The sequence below is a fragment of the Callionymus lyra genome, chromosome 4 (assembly GCF_982586985.1).
Source record: "Callionymus lyra chromosome 4, fCalLyr1.hap1.1, whole genome shotgun sequence".
Lineage (NCBI taxonomy): Eukaryota > Metazoa > Chordata > Actinopteri > Syngnathiformes > Callionymidae > Callionymus > Callionymus lyra.
Genome location: NC_141821.1, coordinates 26,807,407 through 26,831,090, shown reverse-complemented (window position 1 = coordinate 26,831,090; position 23,684 = coordinate 26,807,407). Strand labels below are relative to the sequence as shown.

General features: G+C 37.9%; 1 protein-coding gene across 1 annotated transcript in view; it reads right to left on the bottom strand.

Annotated features, from left to right (window-relative positions):
• LOC148082303 (adhesion G protein-coupled receptor L3) overlaps positions 1 to 23,684 on the bottom strand; it is a 222,398-nt gene that overhangs the window by 72,415 nt on the left and 126,299 nt on the right. The window contains exons 8-11 of the mRNA XM_087789467.1: positions 15,384 to 15,737; positions 11,570 to 11,673; positions 6,461 to 6,646; positions 2,040 to 2,078 (exon numbers count right to left, since the gene is read on the bottom strand). Coding sequence (XP_087645593.1) covers positions 2,040 to 2,078; positions 6,461 to 6,646; positions 11,570 to 11,673; positions 15,384 to 15,737 — 683 coding nt within the window. The remainder of the gene's footprint in view (positions 1 to 2,039; positions 2,079 to 6,460; positions 6,647 to 11,569; positions 11,674 to 15,383; positions 15,738 to 23,684) is intronic.

Below are 23,684 nucleotides of genomic sequence, written 5' to 3'. Positions count from 1 at the left end.
TTAGGTTTTTTTTTTTTTTTTAATAGTAAGTGATGGGAGACAGTGGAAGAGAACACTTAACACCTCACCTCCTTAACACAGTACATCATAGATTCTAAACACAGGGATATGTTTGTTGGTGGTCTTTAGTCTCTCTCTTGGTGAGGCCTGATGTGGACACAAAAACTAACATACTTACTTCATCCATCACAATAATATGCTGCCGTTATACCGACATGTTTGCACTTCAGTTCATATAGCCTTGTAGTGCACTTCTGTTTCACCGCGGTGTGCCTCATTTCCACTTCTACTCTCCGGGTCCCAGCACAGAGGCAGGTGTGCCTCTCATTGTCCCTCTTTTCTAATCCCATTTATGTCAACCACCACAGCTTATTGCAGAAAACATTGAGCAATTTTCCTAATCAATGGGGGTTCCCTGGAAGCTCTGTAACGTGTGCAGTCGATGCCAGTGTTTACTTCAGGACACAGATGCTGCTCCATTATTCCGACTTTTCCGGTGAGTGCAGCTCATGTGTATCAACCAGAGGGAAGGGAGGGAATGCGAAGCTGGTAGATTTTGGATTGTCCATACCACCCCAGTCATTACACATCTGAAGATTATACTGATCAGATGATTGTTTTCAAGGTCGCCATTTTGTTTGTTACCGTTTGTTGCGACATATAAAAAAAAGGTTATGATTATATGAAACTTAATGGACGCCTGCGAGTGTGAACATCTGTGTGTTAGCATAGATTACCTCCAGAACCAATCTACGGTGACATGACCGTCTGACAAAAAGGGAAACGCAAATGGGTCGAGGATATGTAAAAATTTACTTTGTACCGCTTCAACAGAGCACACGGAGTTTAACAACATCTGGCCCACACGTGAATTGCTCTGGAAACCATCTGTTTGGGGAAAGCGAATCATCTGAAACGGTGATACTTTAGTCGAGGTAACACTCGCCCTGGCGGCAGCTGTGATGTCACCCAAGGGATAGAAAAACAAATCTGTATTAAGGAAGATCATCGAACAATGTCTCTCCAAATTGGTTCAGCCATGTATAATGCATCCGAGAGAATCATGAGCAACCAAAGCTTTAGCTGACAAAGTAGCAAAATTCAGGTTATTCAAATAATGAGGCCTCTTTGGGCCCTTTGGCATTTGCTGAGGAGCGAGTTTGTTTCAGAGTCTTATTTTGCACTGATTTTATTGCAGCTGTTAAAAGTCTTTGTGTTTTCAAAAAGAGAGGAAAAATGCTCGCAGGTAGGATTTGTCACACATTATGTGACGGTGCTCTTTGAGCAAGGCATTACACTATTAGTGATTTATAGCACCAGAATTAACTCATATGAACCCAAGTTTTTAATTATGCCTGCATTTTTATTTTTTATATTGGAGCCAAGTAGAAATAACAAAAACATAAAGTGTCCATTTCCAACTTACTTGAAGATAAAATCTGAATAAATAATTAAATATAAAATGTAACAGTATCTATTGATGTTAGACATGACCTTTTTCTTGATTATTATATTACTTATAATATAGGTTATTACAACATTGTAACCATTGCATCACGCACAAACTTTGGATCATCATGTAGTAATAAAAGCAGGTGTTGGTTTTCAAAACAATTATTATGCATGATCACAACATGGCACTAGATGTTGTATATGTATTAGATAAAATAAAAATAAATATATGCGCCTACGGTCTATTATTGAAGGCCTGCTTTCTTTATGTAGATCCTACAGTATGTCGGCAGTTTATTTCCAAGAGTTGTCTGATAGATCTATGTAGATAATTTGTCAAGTAATGATGTATGTAATTTAAAAACAGTAGTAAAAACTGACTTAAAATATATATATACATTTATACAGTATATATATGTATATATATATTACACATATGGATCCAGCAAGTCTTTTCCAACATCTCTGAGACTTATTTATGTCCTTTATTTTTTAACCTTTATAAGTGGTACTGTTGTTGTGTCTTGTGCAAGTTTCATTTGGACATTAATACACCTGTAGTGTAATGTCAAAAAGAAGACACATACCTGAACATAGAATCGACAGGAACGCTCTCGTTTCTGCAGCTGAAAGACAAAGACATGGCAACAGTGAATAAAACACAAAACAAAAGTAGTCATGTGACCCAAAGGCCCCAAAACAAATGTGTTTGGGGTATTCCTTGTGTTGTCTCAGGGTCAAGGTGAACGACCTCAATGGCTTCCAGAAAGATATTTGCAGTGTTGGAGGCTGTTCAGCTTGACCCAGAAACAAAATACATGGTGTTGATTTTGTAAATACAAATTATGTTAGTAGGGAATTTTTCCTCTGGTGAGTGTTAACATGCAAACCACTGTACACAGCTGTTGAACTAGTTAAGTGGCAATGAACCTCCAACTCAACAAATTACACTGTAATTGTAACAGTATATAGTGAAATCGAGGCAGATTAGCAGCAAATATCAAATTCATACATCACAGTGCATCATTCTGGAAGTGGTCCTAAACTATCTTGGTGCCAGTTAGATGTATGATTGGGAAAATAAGATTTCTGCTGGCACACTGCATGCCTTGGTTATCAAAAGAAAGAAACAGGATCATACATTTGAAATATAAGATAAATATATATTACTATTGAGAACAAAATAGAACAAACTTGTGGTAAAAAGAGAGCTGAAGGAGCTTAAATATTTTCAGGAATCAGGATCATCTTTATTATCCAATAATTTCACATAAGAGATTTGTAAGTGAGCCGAACCCATTAACGTATAAATCGTCAGAGACCCAAAGGCATGGCTACTGAGCTGCCAAGGCTGCTCCACCTCCATAACAAGGCCATTTAGGGATATTTCCATATTTCCTTTTACTCTTCACCGTTGATTTGTCTGGTGGATCGGTAGTTATAAATCTGAGTTCTGAGGGTTATATTATTTGCATCAGTTGATACTGAATAAGTAACTAATCAATGATTATTTTTATATATCTAATAGACATTCTGCTTTTGTTTTATTTTGTATTTGACTACTTTTACATGTACTGATGAATATGAAGTGGTAAAGAGCAATTAAACACAATGATGTTCGTTCCGATTCAGGCTTTATTTTGTTTATTAACTAATTAAACAATTAATATTCAAATAATAAATTAGTTAATCTCAGTGTAACTATAGGTAGAATCCTAGAAATGGGAAATATTTTTTCTATCAGCGTTCACAACAATAACTGCATTTCAAAGAAGTGTTCATAGAAGCCTGGTCGGTCACCTTGAGTAGTCCCACTGCCCTCATACCCCATTGGCACACCTGCTACGGCAACACCTGCCAGCGATCAATGGCAATATTAAGTGAACACTACTGTGTGACTTGTTTCAATTTCCTCCAAGAATGACATTGCTCCGGCCAACCTTCCCACAACGCTCTTATTCAAATCGAGCTCCCTCGCACTCCCAGGGGCTCAATTTCATTGTGATTATAGCGAAGGGCTAGTGCACACTGAGTAGCTATAAAGCTAGTTACACACCTTTTGGTGCCGTGTCCTTTTTCTTTTACTGATAGACCCTTTTTTTTTGGGACAGTGGTTCTGACACATCCATTCTTAAAACAGGTGGACGTAGCTCTAGTCTCTCCAAAGGAAAGTGTGGCAGCACTTAAACTGACCACATCACTGGTCTGTGAGTTAATGTGCTATTTTATGACAAACCATTTTCCCTTTTTTTCCCCCCCAAGAAGCATCATAAACCCTTCTGCTACTCTGCAGTGCAAACTGTTCATCACTGTCTTAGGAGGCCTTTTGGCCATCGTTACCACCTCACTCTCCACTGCAAGTGCCACTAAAATCTCAATGGGAACATCTGCGTCTGCAGCAGCTATCAGGGGACTCTTATGGGTAAAAAAAAAAAACAGGCCCAGCCGCCTAAACAAACTAATAGCATTTTTCTGTTTCCATTGTGGGAGATGACATTGTTGTATTTTGCCTGCTATTTTAGTCTGGCTCTTTACAAATCAGTGCTCAGAATTCTGTAACATCGAGGAAATATACTTGTGTGGAGTCCTCGGTGTGTTTGAATTTCACTCTCAAATGATTAACTAGGATCAAAGCGGAATAGTGTTGGATCGTGTTTAATGATCAAAAACACAGGAAAAACATTTAAAAATGTTCAGAGTTTTGTTGGTTTAAGAACATACGTGAACTGAACTCTGACTTAAGAGAGTATTGAGTCCTTGTACACATATATGAAAATAAATATATCCAGGTCATAAACTCAATGATCAGTAGTAAAAGAAAACCTATTTGCTGACTTTGGGAGTATTAATAGTGGGAAGTCACATAGGATATGAAGGCAGATGCAGGGGACTCAAATTTGTTGAAAATAAATTTGTGTCAGTGTCTCGCTGTCTAGGACTCACGCTAGGTTTTTCACTCATAATTAGTGTTTGGTTACGCTTTTGTTTCCTGTTTTGGAATGATATATTTAGAATAATTGCCAGGATAATACCCTGCTGTAGGTTTTGCCAGATCTAGGCTGCAATCAAATAACTTTCACATCCAGACACACACACATACACACACCATCATATAGACACGCCATTATCATTATCAACTTTTGGCAGGGGGAATAATATTTGCTTTCTTTAATCTGCTTATTCTTTTATGACAACACTCCTTTCTAAAAATCCATTTGGACAAAGTTGCTTTTGCTTGTATTGTCATTTCTGTGCAGAAGCTGTCAGATTCTCGGCTGTTTGATCTACAGCGATTTGAAGTTTAACTGGCAGGAAGTTCAGATAAGAGCACTCCTTCACAATTATCCCAAATAGAAATGCAGTTATCTAATATGAGCCTTTTCCACAAGTTTGAAATTATTCTCCCGACTCACTCGAGCTTCAGTCTGTCTATGAGGGGGTTATAGAAATGAGTACTGACTAGCTTTACAATTTCAAGATGCAGCGTGCTATGGCAACAGATGCGGGTCCTTTATAAGGAAATGGGAGTTACATCGACTTTATTCATCTTTGTTTTTGTGGGTGCCACAGAATCAAATGACTTTACAGAGGTAACAGTGTTTTATTTCCAACCTTTATTTCTATTTGTGGGATTTTTATAGAAATATTTTTCAGCCGATTCCTCTGTTCTGTTAGAAAAGGCTGTCATTATGTGTGACGTCAAAGGGGTAAAGTTTTCAGCACCGTTTCATTGGAGAATGAAGGATTTTATATGGATGGATTGTATTTACTAGAAATAAATGAATAGAGGTAAACGGGGATCCAAACCATGTTTCAGGTTCATGATCACACAGGACGGCGTAGGATTTGTTTTTTCTTCCTTAACCATGATAAAGTCTTTTTCATACCACTGTTTATCTGTTTTCATTAAACAAATGTAAGTTTTATAATCTACATGCTGCACAAGGTTTTTATTTCACTATTAATATATGTCCATTGAAATGATTTACATGTAGAAAACTGTTGTATAAATCTATTTTGGTAACAAATGCTTGACATTAAAACTGTCAGATACTCATCTCTTCGGAGTTCATTAGCATACAGCTGTCATCTGTCACATCATTAGCAAATAGAGAATATGACAAAGTAAATAAGAAGACGAAATAAACATCTTCTCTGCCAAAATAACAATCAAACTCACAGTAGGACTCATCATCGTCTCTGACTTGTCATGAAAGTTTAGGATGTCAAGTGTGTGCATCTCTGAAGGAAGAGCGATTCTCAACACATTTCATGCATCGTAAATATCTCGTGAAAAGATATATAAAAAGCAAACTCCGTTTCTGGTGGAGATGGAAGCTGTCTGCAGTCCTTGACAGGTTAATGTATGTTCCATATAGTCCTCTCCTGTTGCTTCTTCTTTTGACTGTTTGAATGGTCTTTATTAGCAAATCACATACTCTTTTGATATCAAGTGAGTATTTCAAAACCGGAAATATATTAAACTGAAGGCAGTGCCAGCAGTGTGAAGCTATGAAAGTCTGATGCCCTCAACTATGTATTAGAGTTTTGTATAACATCTAAATAGCCATACTTGTGGTCTATTTATGCTGGAATGGTCTGCAGGCCCACAACTTACATTTTGTAAAATACCATTTGAATTCCATGATGCAAAAACATGTTCAACCGAGCTAATAAATATGAACCCATCATCTGGTCTATCAGAATAAAAATATCATTGATATTAACAATAATTAAAACTGGATCTCTTAATTAATACTATATTTGTCATGAGTTCAGGTTTGAACCTAAATGCAACACCAATTATGAAATGTAATAAAGATTTACATGATTCATGAGGTCAGATGGGTTCAGGTGAATTTTGGCTGCAGGGGATGGATACAATAAACAGAGATTGGTAGAAGGCCAGACAGAGGTCTTCAATAGGTGAACTAGAAAGGCAGCAGGTTGGCAAACCTGAGAGTGGCAAAAAATAAATGACAGTCAGACAAGCAAAGTGATTCTCTACCTTGTTCAGGCTCCTCGCTGCACTGTCTTTTCCGCCTGGAGTGAGATTTCGTAGCTGCACGTCGAGAAGATCCACCAGTTGAACCATAGCCTTCACCGTGTAAGTGATATCCCCGGCTTGCAAGTTGCTCTTGGTTTGCTCGGCCAGTTCCCGGGCGATGACCGCCGCCGTCTCTCCAACTTTTATCTGTACAAAAAATAAAAAGGTCAAAAATGAGTGAAAGAAAGATTCTCTGATGGTGTTTACGCCTTTTGCAGCCAGGCTTGTGCTAAAATCAGCAGAAAATAACTGTTAATAGTGCAGTGGTTGCCAGCGCCTTTGAATTCCTAATGTGAGCACAGAGAAACATAAACAAATTGCAGTATAGGAATGTTTAGCCCCACAAATGAAAGCTATTTAGCCTTTGCGTTACCCAGAATAGCTGCCGCATTGCACACAATTAATATGGTGCGAAGGTACTCAGCTGAGCGTACACTGGGACTAATATTGGATGCGGAAGCAATTATGAAATCTGCTATTAAGGGAAATTTCCCAAGATAGCCTTAGAGACTTTATGAAAAGGGGGGGGGGGTATGCAGGCGGTGGAGCCTGGGTTGACATATAGAACACACAAACAAGAGAGATGCTGGATTATTTTCATATTATCCATGGTATTTCCCCCTCTTGGCTGTTTGTGTGCAAACAATCTGTGTGCGCAACATTGTTTGCAGGACATTTCTTTGAACAGAGGAGCTTCCACAAATAAGGAATTTACACCGCAGTAGTGCTTCACCTCTGGAGTCTAACATTTGTCTTCCCTTCCGTCCTTCGCACACAACAAATTGACCCGGAACTCATCAATTCTTTTGTGAGCACTGTATTATCCGTGTCTGGAGGTAACTTGACTTCTCAGTAAACAAGTACAATAAGGATGTCTGAAGCGTCAACCTGGACCTTCTCATCAATGATATTAGAGATTACTGAGACTCCAGACTGACTCACAAATATTGAAGCAGTATAAAATCGGCAACTGATAACTTAACTTATATTGAATTATGAGTGAGATCTATTGATGGGTTGATGATACTGCATCAGCTGTATTATGATACAGTGTATTTTAAAAGGCCACTAGATGTCACTCTCTTCTTTACAATATTTGACTCTGATCTACTAATTCAATTTCACTGAGGGTGTGTTCTATTGGTCTTTCAAACTGTATCATGATACAGCATCAATGGCCTCATGAGGCCTCATCAACCCAACATATTTTATCCAAATTTAGAGCGTTCTGTATTGATTTTGCAGATGGAATTAACTTATTTAGCAAACAGTCTCCTTGCTTTTCTAAAATTGCAAGTTTGATTTGAACTAGATGTTACAGATTGAGTCGCTTCATTCAAGACCCAGCTGGGTTTCAACTCCCCTTCACTCACCTGTTGGCCACACCTGTGTGCTGGTAAATCAATTCATTCATTTCTTTCATACTCAACTGTTCCAATCACGACCTGACTTACTTGTCGACATCGTGCCTGGTTTACCAGCTTAAACCAGTTTACTGCCTTGCAGTAGTTGTGGGTTGATAAGGCCTCATGTATTGGTTGTATCATGACAGTGTCTTAATTTTAAAAGTCCACTAGATGTCCCTCTCTACTTTAGAATCTTTGGCTCTGATCTAATAATTCAATGAAACCTGGCATCATTTTCACTCAGGGTGCCATCTAGTGGTCTTTAAACTGTATCATGATACAGCCTTCATTTTTTCTTTCCAGCAATCAAAACACAACCTCAAATTTGACACCAGATGGTTATCTCATCTTGGATTATACTGAAGCAATTGTCTAGTGTGAAAAGGCTTGTTTACGTGCAGTCGATTGTTGTGTTGTCAAAAATGGGGACCTTTACGTCAAAATTAGTTGTTTACCGAAGGCCACGGATCGCAAATAATCAAAACAAACAGTTTGCCAGAGGGATTACTTGTGTCGCAAAACTTTCAAAACTAAAAGTAAAGAGTGAATGGATGATCGTCTGGCGCTGAAGTTGAAAGTTCATCAGTAAGGAGCAAGCATGTACGGGATACAACAGCAACTAAAACAGGTAAATGCTGATTTTGTGAGTCTGCAAGTTTATTAGCCAGGCCAATTATGCTGTTTAAATTGGTCCCAACACAAGTGGATAAGGCTGAGTGCGTCTCTTCAGAGCATGTTTTCCTTCTCTGCTCTTGTCCTCTAATGAGGAGAGTTGAGGACGCAGAGTAAATAACTCAATACATCTGCATATCTTAGGCTTCACTGTTGACTTCAGTGCCACAATTTGCTGTTTACCATCTGTTTGCTGCCACCAGAGTTATACGGTACATTGTTACATCATTTACTTGTCAGAACTCTCCTCCGATATTGCTTGGTTGTTTGTGTAGTGAGCTTGAATTTTGAAATAAATAGCCGGAAATATGTAAATGATGTGCCCACGTAGATATTGACAACATAAACCATTGTCTTGTTGTTGAAATTGAAGCAGAAAAAAACAATATATCTAATTCACCAAGATGTAGTGGTCTACGGCTAAGGATATTTGAAGAAGAAAATATAATCATGGGCGGATTAAAGATCCATTTGAACAGTGGCAAGTCTAAGCTTTGAAAAAAAAAAGAAAACAGAATCAGCATGGTCAGTATAATTGCCGTGACTATTGGTGGATATGTGCACAGGGTTTAATAAAACCTTCCCCCAAACTTCGCCTGACCCCTTTACAAATGCCCGATTCTTCAGAATATATTAAGTAACTTAAACTATTTAAGTGTATTTCCTCCCATTTATTTACTTTCAATATTCATAATTAGTTAAGCTGCATGGGAAATTGTTGACATTTTTCTGTATGGCTGTAATGCCCTTGATATGCTGTCTAAGAGTTTTAAATCTTTTACACAGCATTTTCTACAACTTATTGCCAGATTCAGGTCGGCTGGAGCCTATCCCAGCTTCCTAGGGTAAGAAGCCGTTGACACCCTGAAGTACAGTAAACCTATGCACTGGGAGAACATAAATATTCTAGAAAAATGTGTTAAACATCTTAAATCTTTATAACATAATCTCTGAACGCCAGCAATTCTGTAACACAAACAGTTATTACGCAATGGTATTGCTACAATAAAGGTTTCTGCACTTTTATTTTGAAAGAGACAAACTAATAGAAACACATGGCTAAGAACACATGAGCGTTTTATCATGAATTTACATGTGTTGAGACACAAAAAATAACGATGAATCCTTGTGTAAGAATATATGACTTCGACATTTGCATATCTTGCTGCATTATATTAGTTAAAAAAAGGGACCAGCTGTGAAACAACCATAAACATGCAGCTACAAATAAAGGGAGGGAAGCTGCTGCTAGAATAAATAATATCAGTTATGGACATCTGGGGTAAGAGATAAGGAAAAAAAATGGTATTGGAACCAAAGACCAACATTAGAGCTTCACTGAGATGCTTGACTGGATTTGACCAAGATTTACAGAAATTGATTTTGCATTTCTTCACTGCTGCATGTGTCGTCCTACCAAGAAAATTGATGGATTAAAAAAATGTGTGTTTCTGCAAGAAATGTAACATTTAGCAAAACTCAAATCATAATAGATTCAGCTAATAAAATCGGTACATATTGTCAGAATGAATTCCCACTGGATTGTATACATGGAAGCCACTTTTCGTAGGAACTAAATTCCAACCAGTGACGTTAAAATTATTAAAGGAATGATTTAAACTTTCTGGGTCTGATCAGCTCACGCATGTTAATCCTAGAGGAGCAGAAAGTTCAGGGAGCTCTCCCAACAGAAGCCAGTTTTCCAGAGTTGATTGCTCTGATGGTGCAGTGCAGTCATAACTGCTCCTGATCATTCCTCTCCTCAGTCCCCCGACGGCCATTTCCTTCCATGTCTACAAACTGCGTTTTGTTTAATGGGCCACTCCGTGTGCATACGAGTGGATCAGACGTGTTGGAACATGCACGCCTCTGGCTGCTGAGACTTTAAGGAGAGAACATTTCCAACACTGCCCGAGATTCATATCCTGAAACCCGGATCCTCTCTTCACAAGCCTTCTGATCTGATTCTAATGAGGATTTAAATTGTGACAGCTTTTATTCCATGCTTTGCATAATCACTGGCCTGCAGAGCAGCAGATACTGAAGGTTTGTGCTTGAACACATTGAACTATTGTAGGACAGGGAAGCCGCGTGGATTACCGTCAACACCTCATTACCCTGTGGCTCTTCGCTAAAATCCGATACACATGTTCGATGAAAGCAACCCTTCATCGATGAACCTAGCCAATCGATGTTAAAAAAAAAAAAGGAAAAACAAACTAAATTCCTCAAACACCCCTTAGAGAATCCTCAGGATACGTTGGATATTTCTGGAAGAGGCTATAAGGACACACTGGTGCTAATTGACTGTGCGACGGTAGAGTGTTTTGATGCTGAATAGAATTCCCAAACCAACAGAGCAACTATGTGCAGCTGCTCGGATCCTGAATCATCAGCTGGGAAGTACAGAAATAGTGTAATTTATAAGTCACCTACTTGTCCCTAATATTCTGATATCATTGTATTTGCATTGCACGACCTTGTTAAAATTCAACCAGAGCATTTATTTCCTTTTACTTTTCTCCAGGGATACCTCTGGTCTCATTTTTGTGTACGTAAAATACATCAAACGATTCATAGCTTTGTCCCGCAATGAAGACTTCCACCAGTTAAGATTTATTTACTCCTATATTTCAATAAGGGAAGTATATTTACGATCTAATCTGGATCTCTATAAATCAAAGACTGTGATTGATTCAACAAAAATACACACTTGCAACTAACAACAATGAAGTTGATGTAATATTAAACCTAAATTGAAAATTCACTTGATATTTTATGATGAATGTGTAATATTTAATACACATTCACATACATTGCAATTAACTTTCACTTACTCTGTAACTCATTCAAGTGTTGTTGCTTCTTTGCGGCAAAACGATTCCTGCAGAGCAGTTCTCAATGATTTCTTCTTTATGCGGTCAAGAGTTTTAAATGGTCTACTAATAAGGTAAAACCTGAACTGAACACTGAGCAACAATGAGAGAGTTACCTTTTGGCTGATAAGGTTGACCCATGGTGAGGTACAGTTGCTAAAATCCGGTCCCTGAGGGTCCCAGAAGCCGTCCGGACCGACGCACGTGTACGAAGCCACACCTGAAGAGAAAGATTCATTGAAAGAGTTATTGAAAAGCACTGGTGTTATGCACTCAAAGTTAATTGCTGGAGCAAAACATTTTTTAATTAAAACATTGTTCGATGAATCATGTATTACAACAATTGCACAATATTATTTCACCCATTTTTACTTACAGGTAGGGCCGGGTATAACATTGGTCCTTTTTGTGATAACAAGTATTTGAAACATGAATTTGCATTTCTGTTAAGAAAAGTTTTGAACAAACATTCATAGCCATTCATAGTTTTCTGAAAATAAAGTGACAAAGGCAAGTGAACATCAGAATCGTTTTCAATTGTTAGCAAGAGTTCTTTTGGATAGGAAATTATCCCAAAAAAGAATTATTTGCAAGAAATTGAAGTCAAAATTAACCAAAGCTGAATAATTAAACTCGAAATAAATGTATCAGTACCAGTTTTCAAAAATCCCACAGGGTTCATACAGCTTAACTCTTGTTAAGGTGACCTGAAAACAAAAGTGTCTCTGGTAACCCTATGTGTTGTTTCTGGGTCAAGTCGAACAACCTCCATCACTGCATATGTATTTCTGGAAGCCAGGGGAGTTGTTCAACTTGGGTCACATTGATCCTGAGATGAAAGAAGGGTTAACGCAGGTTAAAGACTTTTAAGGGCCTTTTTAATACCCAAGAACCTTACATGGGTTTAGGTACATTTTTACCCAAATGTTTACCTTAACATAAAATCAACATTTATTTTATTAAATACTTTTTAGTCGACTGAATAACTTATTTTGACCCCGAAAGTACTGATTTAGAAATATTTCTTGACCATTATACAATGTGTCTTTGTACACGTTGCCTGGTACCATGAAGAAGGAAAGACTGGCAAACTTTTTAGAATGTCCACCGTCTCTTGCCCGAGCAAGCTGGGATAAGCAGGGATAGGCTAACTAACTTAACCTAAATCTTATTAATCACATTGTAAGACTAAGAATCTGAATTTTGTCGGTTTAAAACAAATGAAGACCTTTTTTTTTATTCATAAATGTAATGCCTTGAAAGACTTTTTAAAGACGCACACAGGCCCTGCATACATATTTAACATGTGGCGAAGTGAAGGTCGTGAATAAACTAAGAGGTGAAGAGATGTTCTGTCCTCTGAGTCGGAAACTGGAGCATGGATGGATCGGACGGATCCACGGATAGTGGAAAGAGAGCGTGGCCGTTTGAAAGACAAGTCAAGTGAACACATCGGTGTGTTCCTTGTGCTATGATTTACCCTGAAGAAATATTACATTAATGCCATCAGGGAATTATGTTCCCCATGGAAGAGAGCTGACAGTGTGCAACTGTAATCATAAGAAGTGCTGTATTTAAGTAGCATTGGCACCAATGAGAGTGTGTGTGTGTATACTGTGCTGCACTATATATATAAATGCATGAATGTTTTATATAATATGCAGGTAAGAAAGCTGTTGGGGGGCGTAGTTAGACGACTGCAAGATATTCTTTTCATTGGTCTTTATTTTCACCTAACATAATATCCCTTTTATAGATACATCACCACAATGACGTTTTAGTATTGAATTTTCCTTCTTAAAATACAATAACAAAGATAAATTCATATTCACTATTAATCCCAGTTTAAATCGCTTGAAAGCACAAGGGCTAGGTATTGATCGAAATTTGTCCCTTCACTTTGATTCCGGTTTCTAAATAATACTTTTTTTCTGTACCCAATTGTACCAAGACAAATTGTAACGGAAATAAAATGAGAGAAGTATAAAAAATAAATTAATAAATCCAAGTGCAAAAAAAAACCTTTCTAACATCTAACAAATGCATCTGATGTCCACTCCCTTTGCCTCTTATCTGTTTTTCTTCAAATAAATCCACACATTATCAACTTTCGAAACTTGGCACAGAAAGACAAAGAAAGTTTTGGTACTAGTGATAGTGGTTGATGAGACCTCACAGCTGATGCTGTATCATGATACAGTTAGAAAGACCACTAGATGGCACCCTCAGGGAAATGAATGCCAGGTTTCAATAAATAAGTAGATCAGAGCCGGATATTATGAACTGGAGAGCACCATGTGGTGGCCTTGGAAAAAAGACACTGTATCATTAAACACGGCCTCATCAACCCATCACTAGTCAGTTCCACTGAGGCATTTTGGTGCCAAATTCTGCTAGCCAACCCTATACATAATTAATATTTCTACCGGGAATGTTGAACTTGTCGCTGGCTTCTTCCTTTACCTCTGCATCCCTCCTTCCTGGCTCACAGCACACCCTCACCACGGTGTCTTTTCAATTTCCTTCTCCTGCCCCCCAATTCTTCCTCTTCCATGCTCCTAATGACACTTGCTGTGCACTGACCTTCTGCAGGTCTGAGCCTTCTGTTGTGTCACATTAGCTGGTGATTCCATTTCTTTCTTTTTTTTCTTCAAATAATAAACTAAATACTCACTAAAACTATGTTGAAGCAAACATGCTGTTTCTTTTATTTAAGTGTAAAGTGTTATACGTCCAGACAGTATCCTGAAGTATAACATTTTTTGATTGACACATGATTTCCGTCAGCAGTCCACCTTGGTGTTTGATTACGATAGGGACCTTCAATCTTTCAGATACAGAGAGGAAAAGGATGCTCCAGGAACTTTCAAACAGTAGAAAAAGGAAAGTCACACAAAGGTCTTTGAACACTGCGCCAGGAGGAGAGGGTTCGTCTTCCTCTCATCTCGACGTGCAACGCTGTTAGTGAGCTCTCACTGGGCCTGGTAATGAAGCGCACACGCCTGTGCTTCCGCGTGTCTCTTGAAGAAACCAGCTTTGAGGCAAATTGGAGTTATGATTTACTTCCCGGAAATCCTTGTCTATAGAAAGTTCACCGTTGAAGAACGGCAGCGTTGCTCTGGAAGTTTTCCAACCGAACCATTTTTTAGGTTCCTAACAATTTACAAAAAGTAAACTAGCTGTTTAGAAGACAATATATCCAAATCTGAAGCTAGACTTTACTTAACTGATTTGTAGATTAAGTCTGACACATGCTTTTTTTAGAGTGCAATAAGCCTTTGAACTGGAATAAGAGTTTCTTTTTAATTGTATCTTCTCTATTTTTTCTCCCATAACTAGAACAAACATTTTGTTCTCCATACATTCATCCTGAATTTACAAGAATTTGGTTTTAAAATATATAAATAAATATATACAATTACAACAACATCATCCTGAGATATGAATAATTACACGCTACTTCCAGCTTTAAACTGTCAATAAACTGTGGGGAAACATACGTATTTTATACAAGTGCATTAGCATGAAAGTGACAATCATACACATTTAAAAAAAAAGATATATATGTATTTACCTTAAATATTGCCTTGAGGCTAATTTACAAATCCGGAGAAGCTGTAGCCGAGGTGACTCAATGATCAATAAGCTTTTGAGGTCAGTTGTTCTCCTCGGAAAATATAATTCCTCAAATATATAAACGCTACCACTTTCTTCACGGCCCTCTTAATAGGTCCCCAGAAGAAATCGCTCACAGTTTTTAGGCCAAATTGTTGGAAACTGAGTCATTTCAAGCATTTGGGTGTATTTTAAAATAATACAAAGATTAAATCGAATTCATTACATAAATAAGTATTTATGTTGTTTCTTACCTGATACGAGTTTCAATTGTAAAAAGTTGTATTTAAACTGAAAAATAGAGATAAGGCGTACCTATGGTCACAGGAGGGCAGGGCATCTTGGCCACGACGCCCTGCTTGGTCTTCGGCCAGGAGATATCCATCATCACCAAAGGGTTGCAGAAATCCTCCCTGATGCTGGGAGTGTTGGACGGCGTGGGTGGATTCTTGTCATCGTCCGGTAGCAGGCGGTCCACCGCACTCTGGGCCGGTGGGGACACCGTGGAGGTAGCCTTGGGCCACTGGGCGACGGCAGTTGTTGTGGTTGGCATCCTGGTGGTGGAGGTGGTCCTCACCGTGGACGATATCATGGAGACTGTGGTGGGACGGGTGCTGGTCCTTGTCATGCTAGATGTTGTGTCCATGTAAACCATCACAGAGGACGACTCTAAGGGAAGACAACGTAATTGGTGAGTTATTTTTGTAGAGAAAAAACAGCTTAACTAGCTAGTTAAATGTATTAGTAAGAACACAACGTTTAATTTGATACTGAATATATTCAGCATAAATGTTACATAAAAAGCTTTTTATATTCTCATTGATGCGTCGCTGTGAAATAATAGACATGTCTCTGTTGGCCCAGTGTGTGGTATAGAAAGAAAGATAATTAAGGAAATGTATTTACATCAATATTGCAGAACTTTTTTCAATATATTAATAATCTTTCAACAAATACAGGACCTTAAAAAACAACACATCCTGATATTCCATTCCAGTCATATTTCCTGAGTGAACCCCTGAAACAACCGCCATGACATGATGTCAAACTACAGTGTCAACATCTCCACTTTTAACCTGCTCTTTTAAATCTGTTATCGTTCTAATAAGTGGTGATTTATCCTCATTTCATGATGTAAGAATCTTCCATCAGCTACCCAAAATAAAGCAATAAATGTACAGCAAAAACTTAAAATATAATGTTCAGCAGAGTTTTCTTTAAGCGGATAATCTTTAAAAGCTGTTATGCAGAATCACATTCTGTTATAGTACACTTTTCTGCCAGAAAGAAACACAACGTGAATGCAACTTTAAATTAAGGATACAATATTTATTACCTCCACACACCTGGAACAGTGTAAACACACATTTACTGTAATGAGTCTGAATTTAATAACATATTTTTGGCTCAACACTTCTCTGCAGGTTCTTTCGTTAATATGTAAACAACAATTTTAGCCCACTGATTTTCAATGTATTATTCCTCACACAGCCAGACAAAGTCAGTGTCTCTGCTTGAGGTTAATTCAGAATCTAAAGGAAGGATATTTGTAATTCCTAACTTCCATATGATTCCAGCTGTGTTTACTATTTTAAAATAATCTTTCCTCCCAACACCAGTGTGTTCAAAAAAACAGAAAATAAGATTTTGGAAAGTCTCCTTGAGCCAGGTCTTCTCTGTGCTCGAGCAACGACGGTGGAAGACGGCAGTCACCATAAAGAGGGAGGGGACGCAAGGACATTTAGTTACGCTTTGTCAGGTTTAACACGCCGTCCTCTCTGTCCAAGTGGATAAAGAGCAGCTTAAAACCGGAGAAAAAAAGTAATGCTTCTGTGCAACTACAAGGTGAACAAGTATTCTGCTTGGTAAGACTTGGAGGTGACCTTGGTGGGTTTTATGTATTTTAGATAAAAAACATAGAAATACAGATGCACTGTAAATACGACAAATAATAACAAAAAAATTTGAATTTATTCCAGTTCATACAGTTACAAGGCTAACAAATCTCACCTGTTTCAGAAAAATCAATAATGGTTTACACGTTTGTTTTCCTGTCTCCTCCTCCACATTCGTTTCTTACCATTATTTACATTGCCGCAGGTGACACTGAGTTACTGTTGACCAATGATGCATGTGTGTTTTGGTTATATGATGTGGGACTCGAGCCGAGTGTACAATTACGTTTATGATTGGTATGATATGATTGAGATAATTAATTGACGGCCACGACTCACTAGCTTTTATGAACAATTGTTAAAAGATACGACAGTATTATTCATACATACATAAATATATACAAGTGTTTATTTTACTTATACAGGGTTTTAAATGGTCCTTAATTAAAATAATAATATAGTGCAGTTTAGGGAACCTGTGCAAGACTGCATAGTCAGGAGAACCGCTTTGTAATACTGAGGTGACTGGACGTGTGTCTACGTATTTTACCAACATTTTGATACATTTTCCAGCGCAATGTACTACATGCAATTGGTTTAAGGTCAAGTTCAAGTCTTTTAGTTGAAATAGGGTAAATTAAGTTCTCTGATTCATCTGTTATGTTGTCACTAATTCAGTACATATTTGAAGTGGGTCTACAAGAATAGAGATTGTGTGATAACTACTGGAAGGGCTTTGCAGTAATGGGACTAGGTTGGAGGTGTTTAATGCAGACAGAACCCTCCTGTGGTTGTATAGTGTAATTGCAATTGAAATATAGACTATAGGAGATCATTAATCTCCGCTGTGTAACCGAGTACAAGATGGTTAGAAGCTTCAGTCACACGCCTAAAATGATGTTAGCATTGACAACCCAATATACAGAGACATCTAAAAATGTGCGAGGCCACATCAAAGAAGTGATGGGTTGATGAAGCTTCATAAGGCCTTTTTTTTTAAAGATAAATAGATGTTGTCCTCTGTTTCAAATTTTTTTTGAGATCTCTTTTCTCAAAATGGACGCCAAATGACAGCTCTCTTGATTAACGAAGAAAATCAAATCACAAAGCAGGTATGACGACAGTAACAGACGGTAGCTCTTCCCTTGTTGTCCACTGGAGAGGGACACTATTGACACTTTTAAAAATTAGCTCATCCTGTCGACAAATTTACATTGTCAACAAGCCAAAAGTGTTATCATGATACAAATAGGCTCGACAGAAGCAGGAAAAACCCGAGCTGGACTTGTACATCTCCGGCCTTGCTAAGTCAATAATCCAATAAAGTTGCCTCCAATCTCATGGTAATTTATCTTTTGTATATTTAAGACTTTATCCATCCCAGAGGGATTACAGAGTTGATTGGAAATGAATCGTCCTAACAATCTGCTGATCAAATATTCATGATTCTTTAGGCCTCGGGCTTAGCTGCGTCCATCCACCAAAGAGGACCACCTCCTCAATCATAAATAGAAGCAGGTTTCTCTGCGCGAGCTCATCCAGATTAATTTACACTCAGCTTTTATTTGAAAAGAAAAGGCTGTTTCTACCACACACAGAGCTTTGTGCTTCATTTCAAAGCTGTGGTTTCAAACTAATTAGACTCTCTGCGTGCGATCAGAGGCTCTTGTCTTCTACAGTTAGATAGCCGGGGAAAACTTTTCTTTTTTTGTACTTAGTCTTTCTCTACAAAATCTGTTAAGAAGACTTTTAATTTTTAGGACAGTTATGGTGTTCATCAGCTTTATTGACACTTCACTGGATAGAATATCTTGTCAACGAACTGGCAGAAGTAATATAGAAGTTAAAAAAAAAACTTATAGTGACCATATTCAAACTCAGACTGGCACTTATCCCTACATTTGTAGCCCCTTTATTTTACTTTACTTAATCTCATGTTTCAAATGTTGAAGTCTTACTCTGCAGTAAGTCCCCCATCATGACCATGTTTTTAAACGTATTACTTTATAAAGTTCGTCCTCGTCCGAAAAAAGAGCGGAGTCCATTATGATGTAATAATGGCTTCACTTCCTCAAGCCAGCTTTGATTATACAATGGGTCCCTGGAGGTGCAGACTCCCAGGATTTATGACGCTGCGTTACATATCCTTGATGCTTAAACTAATCACAGCGGAGTGGGTGTGGTTATGGTAAACAAGGGTTAATTTCCAGACACGAGACAAGACATGTGTTTTTAATCATATTTTTTATGGAAATATTTATTTTATAGAGAGTTCTATACAAACACACAGGCTGATGAGTACAAAAGAGGTCCAAGATCGATTAAAGACACACTAAAATCAACACATTAGTTGCCCTTCATGTCAGTTGGGGTAACTTTTCAGAATCAAAATCATAATAATTTTTATTGCCAAGGTTTCCACTAACTAGGAATGTGCCTCAGTATAGTAATGCAACATTAAACCTGTAAAATGTAATCGTAAACAAAACATAAATAAAAATTCATTTTGAATATTTTTAAACGGCAGCAGAAATGTCTCATCATATATGGATTAGTTTCTCCTATGGATTTCTGCAAGATTCTATTTTAGGGCCCACTTTATTTCCTATCTTCATGCTACCACTTGGTCAGACCTTCTAGAGCCACTATTAACCACTTTGCAGATGACACACAGATTTATCTTCCCATTAGGCATCCTCACGCGTCTCTGTTGTCGTATGTCTTGGTTATGTCACCATGGGACGTCATGACATTTCCTTTGGCTGAACTGGTCAAACACAGATTTAGGTTTTTTCTGTGCAAAGCTCTTCTAGCTTTCCAGAGAACACTCACACCCGACACTTACAAAGGAACAAAGCCCATTCATTCACACACTCACACATATGGACAATCAAAAGTACTCTATGGTATTTGGTTGAATTAATCAGAGAAACTGAAATGTCTAAGACACAACAAGAAATGACCATATTTCTCAACATAGCACTGCATGTGATGAAGCTACCAATTATTTTATATGATTCTTAAAAAGATGATGCACTTGTCCTAGAAGAAATTTGGCCTAAACATTTGTTTTATGAGTGTAAGATAAAAATATCAATAGTACATGTTGCCAACAACTATGGAAGTTTTACACAGAGGAAGTCATTGTGTTTTTCTGCTCTGCTCAAATGGAAATAAAAATTACCAAAGCGTGCCATGTGAGCGTCAGGGGATGTTGGAAATCACACACTCATCCAAACACCTGATCATTAGCCAAAAAGTAAAATCAAATCAAGAACTATTCAACAGAGAGATGGATGGTCCAAAAAGATGTGGCAAAGTCGAGAAGAGCCACTCTGACACTGATGATAAAGAGCAGTGGAACCGCTTCACAGGATCTTGGAGCAGATGTACTGGACTGATTAGCCAATATAAAAGACATTCAGCTTGTGTTTCAGCTGCTTCAACTAAATGTGGAAGATAATTTAACTTGATACATGCTAAGAATTGAAGGAAAAAATTATCTTTGTGTACTAGTGAAGGATGATAAAGAGTATAAACTAATAGAGGAATAATTCCACAGCCAAGACAGCTCCTACAAACTTTTTTTGCAAATGACATAATTGCTCCTTAAAACCCTTTTTATCCATGGTCCTAGAAACATCAATTTGCTAATGAATGCGAAAGCTTTTCTAAAAGAACTGGGTTCTGTCCTTGAGCTACACAGGAAGCAGGAGCATGAAGGATATTCAGGAGAATTGATAACGCCTCAATATTGTGGTGGACTCAGAATGCATTGATTGAACTTCATGCCTCAATCATCAATCTTCTGATGAGTTCACAAGCAAAACCACAGGAAGAAATGACAAAAAACGAAAAGCAGCACTATGAAATATGTAATTTCAGTCAAAGCGGTAGAACAATTTATGTTATTACTTTTACAGTACTGTTTACCACACTGAGAGGACTTTCAGTTTCCAGGAAGGTAAAACAGGAAACAGACCAAACAAGAACCAATATCTTCTTTGGCAATAAAGTACTTTCAACTTTGGTGGTATTGCAAAAAAAGTTAAAATACTTTTTTATTATATATCTGTTTGACCGTAAAAGGATTATAATAAATGTAATTGATTCTCTCCGGCCATTTTACTATCAAAAACGTTCATGTTTTGGTCAATGGCGGCGGTAGAAAATAAGAATTAGAATTTTAATGAACAATCAAATTGTTGATTATCATATGCATCACACTATGCATAGTTAATTTGAAGGTAAATCAGAAAAAAAAACCTGTGGAATTGCATGAATAAAATACTGAAAACAATAAGGTACGTTAAAATGTGTGACCACCACTTGCTATTTTCCCACTTGCTATTTTACTCAAACGTGGTCCATTTAGCCAATGCACGCTGAAGGGACTTCTGCAATGTGGAGGAGGCGGACCCGAGTTTCATTCATTCCCACAACGGCGTCTTCGGCTCAGGTGGTGAAGAAAATTGCTCATGTTCCCAACGTTAACTGCCACTTAGCAGTTCGAAGCCGAAAGAACCTTGTACTGATCTTTTGAGTTCCATCCAACGGGTCGACCTTATATCTGGCCAGTTCAATACTAACTAACATCATTTATTCCGGCCTCACGATGAACCACAGCCCATTTTAATGAGCAAGTCCAAACACTTGCCTCTCTAGCAGCGAGGAAAAATAACGGCTGAGAATTTCTCTTCATCCGCAAGTTACCAATTGATTCACTGGTCTCTGTCTCTAAGTCGACATGTTTGTTCTCCTCCTTCTCCATTCCTGTGCGTCAGGAAATCACACTATCTGTGAAGGCTTTCTGAATCGTGATGGAGCTACTCAGGCCTTATTTTGGAGAGTGAGGCAGAGGAAGACAACATCATATATAATGGACTGTAATGAAGGAGTAGTGCTTAAAATGTAAAAAGAATCGTGAATTTTTTGAGCAGAATGTGCAAGAATTGCTTGCCGTTGTTCTTGTGCTGACAGAGCTTACTAGTGTTTCTGCTGTGTGTGAGTGTATCTCTAAATGTCACTGTACAGGAGTGTGAAAATGCTTGTGGAGAAATCATTCAAACACATAATCCTGAATCTTCCCCCTCAAAGAAAATCTTCTACAGAGGTGCTGCTGACATCAATGCACAGCTAAAATAAGCATGTAGCCTACATTCTTAATCCCTCCATTCCAACTCTGCCGCATAACTTTTCTTTTCACTTTTTCTTGTTCATCACGGAGGATAAAGGTCTTGTGTTGACAAAATGTGGGTCTGTAGTATATATATAAGTCATGAGAAGCAATAGGAGGACTTCGATTTCTTCAACTCTATCTGTCGCATTAGTTTTAGTGTTAGAGCGAAAAGACTTCTAACATCCTGCCAAGAGGTAACTCGGGGTGAAACTACTGGATCCACAAACTATATGCTGCGACACTGACTGTCCTTTTCTCGCCTGTGAAGGTTAAGACCTTTATGCTTACTTGAATGGAGTGATCCACTTAAGAGTGAGGACTGTGAAGCACGACTGATGGCTTACACACTTTCAATCATGTCCAGAATCAGGGCAGAGCCGCAGATATGCATACAGTTATAACAGTAACAGACAATAATGTCCAAAATTATATTTACCGTCTAAAAATTCAATAAGCCACAAAAATTGAATTTAAAAATAAATAAATAATTGTACATAATGTATATCGGCCACACCTGTTTATTAGCTGCATGTGTGTGCAAAGTTTTAAGATACAGTATTTATATCAACATATGTATTTATCTTTAAATGCATTAATTTATTTTTATTCATTTAATAAATGTTGGCTCTGAAAGCTTTCGTCGTCTAATGCATTGAGCCGGTCCTTCATGCCACCATCTAACCATCGATTCATTGATCCCAAGTTTACGTGCAGATCCTGTATTTTCATACTCAACAGATGAACTTAAAAGCTGCACACATGTATTTTCCATCATGAGGGTGTGTGTACGGTTCAAAACAAAATCAAATTATTGTATTTTCATCTCTTCTGTATGGCTCTTATGCTTCATTCTATAGCACCTTCTCAAGGTTGGAATCATTAAACAATCGACACATGTACTGAATCATTTCATAAGTGTTAAAAAAAAGAAGGTGCCAATGGCCTTAATCACCTGAATCTAAGACAATTAGTAAATAAAAAGAATTATATTTTAAATCAATAACTGCCTTCAATCATTTTACATCAGCATTACAATCCCCACTGCGTTGTCTAAATTGTGTCAACCCTCGCAGATGTTCTCCAACATCTGTCAGCAGACACACACCACAGCAGGAAGAGCTCAACACATTCACTATGGGATCCCTAAGGCCTTGTGCAAATGTCGGCAGGTATTCTTATGAACGAAAAATCCAACCCCCTCCGTTTAAGGAAAAGTCACGTATCCACATGATCGTTTTCCAATACATTTCCATCCACGCAAAACCACATAGATGTGCTAATGAGCACGACTCCAAGCCAATTCCCATGTAATCAGTTCATTCAATCATATTGATCTTGTCAAATTGTCCATTCAGCTGGGACTCTGGTATTTTATTCTGTTCATATAACTACATTTATTGACTCTACAAGGTCATCAAAGTGATGATTTTGAAGGTCCACTTTTATTTTCGTTGGATCAGCCAGCTGTCAATAAAAAATGCTACTTTTTCTCAATCAAAATATCTGATGAAAAACTGGACATGCCTGGGAAAGACTCCACTG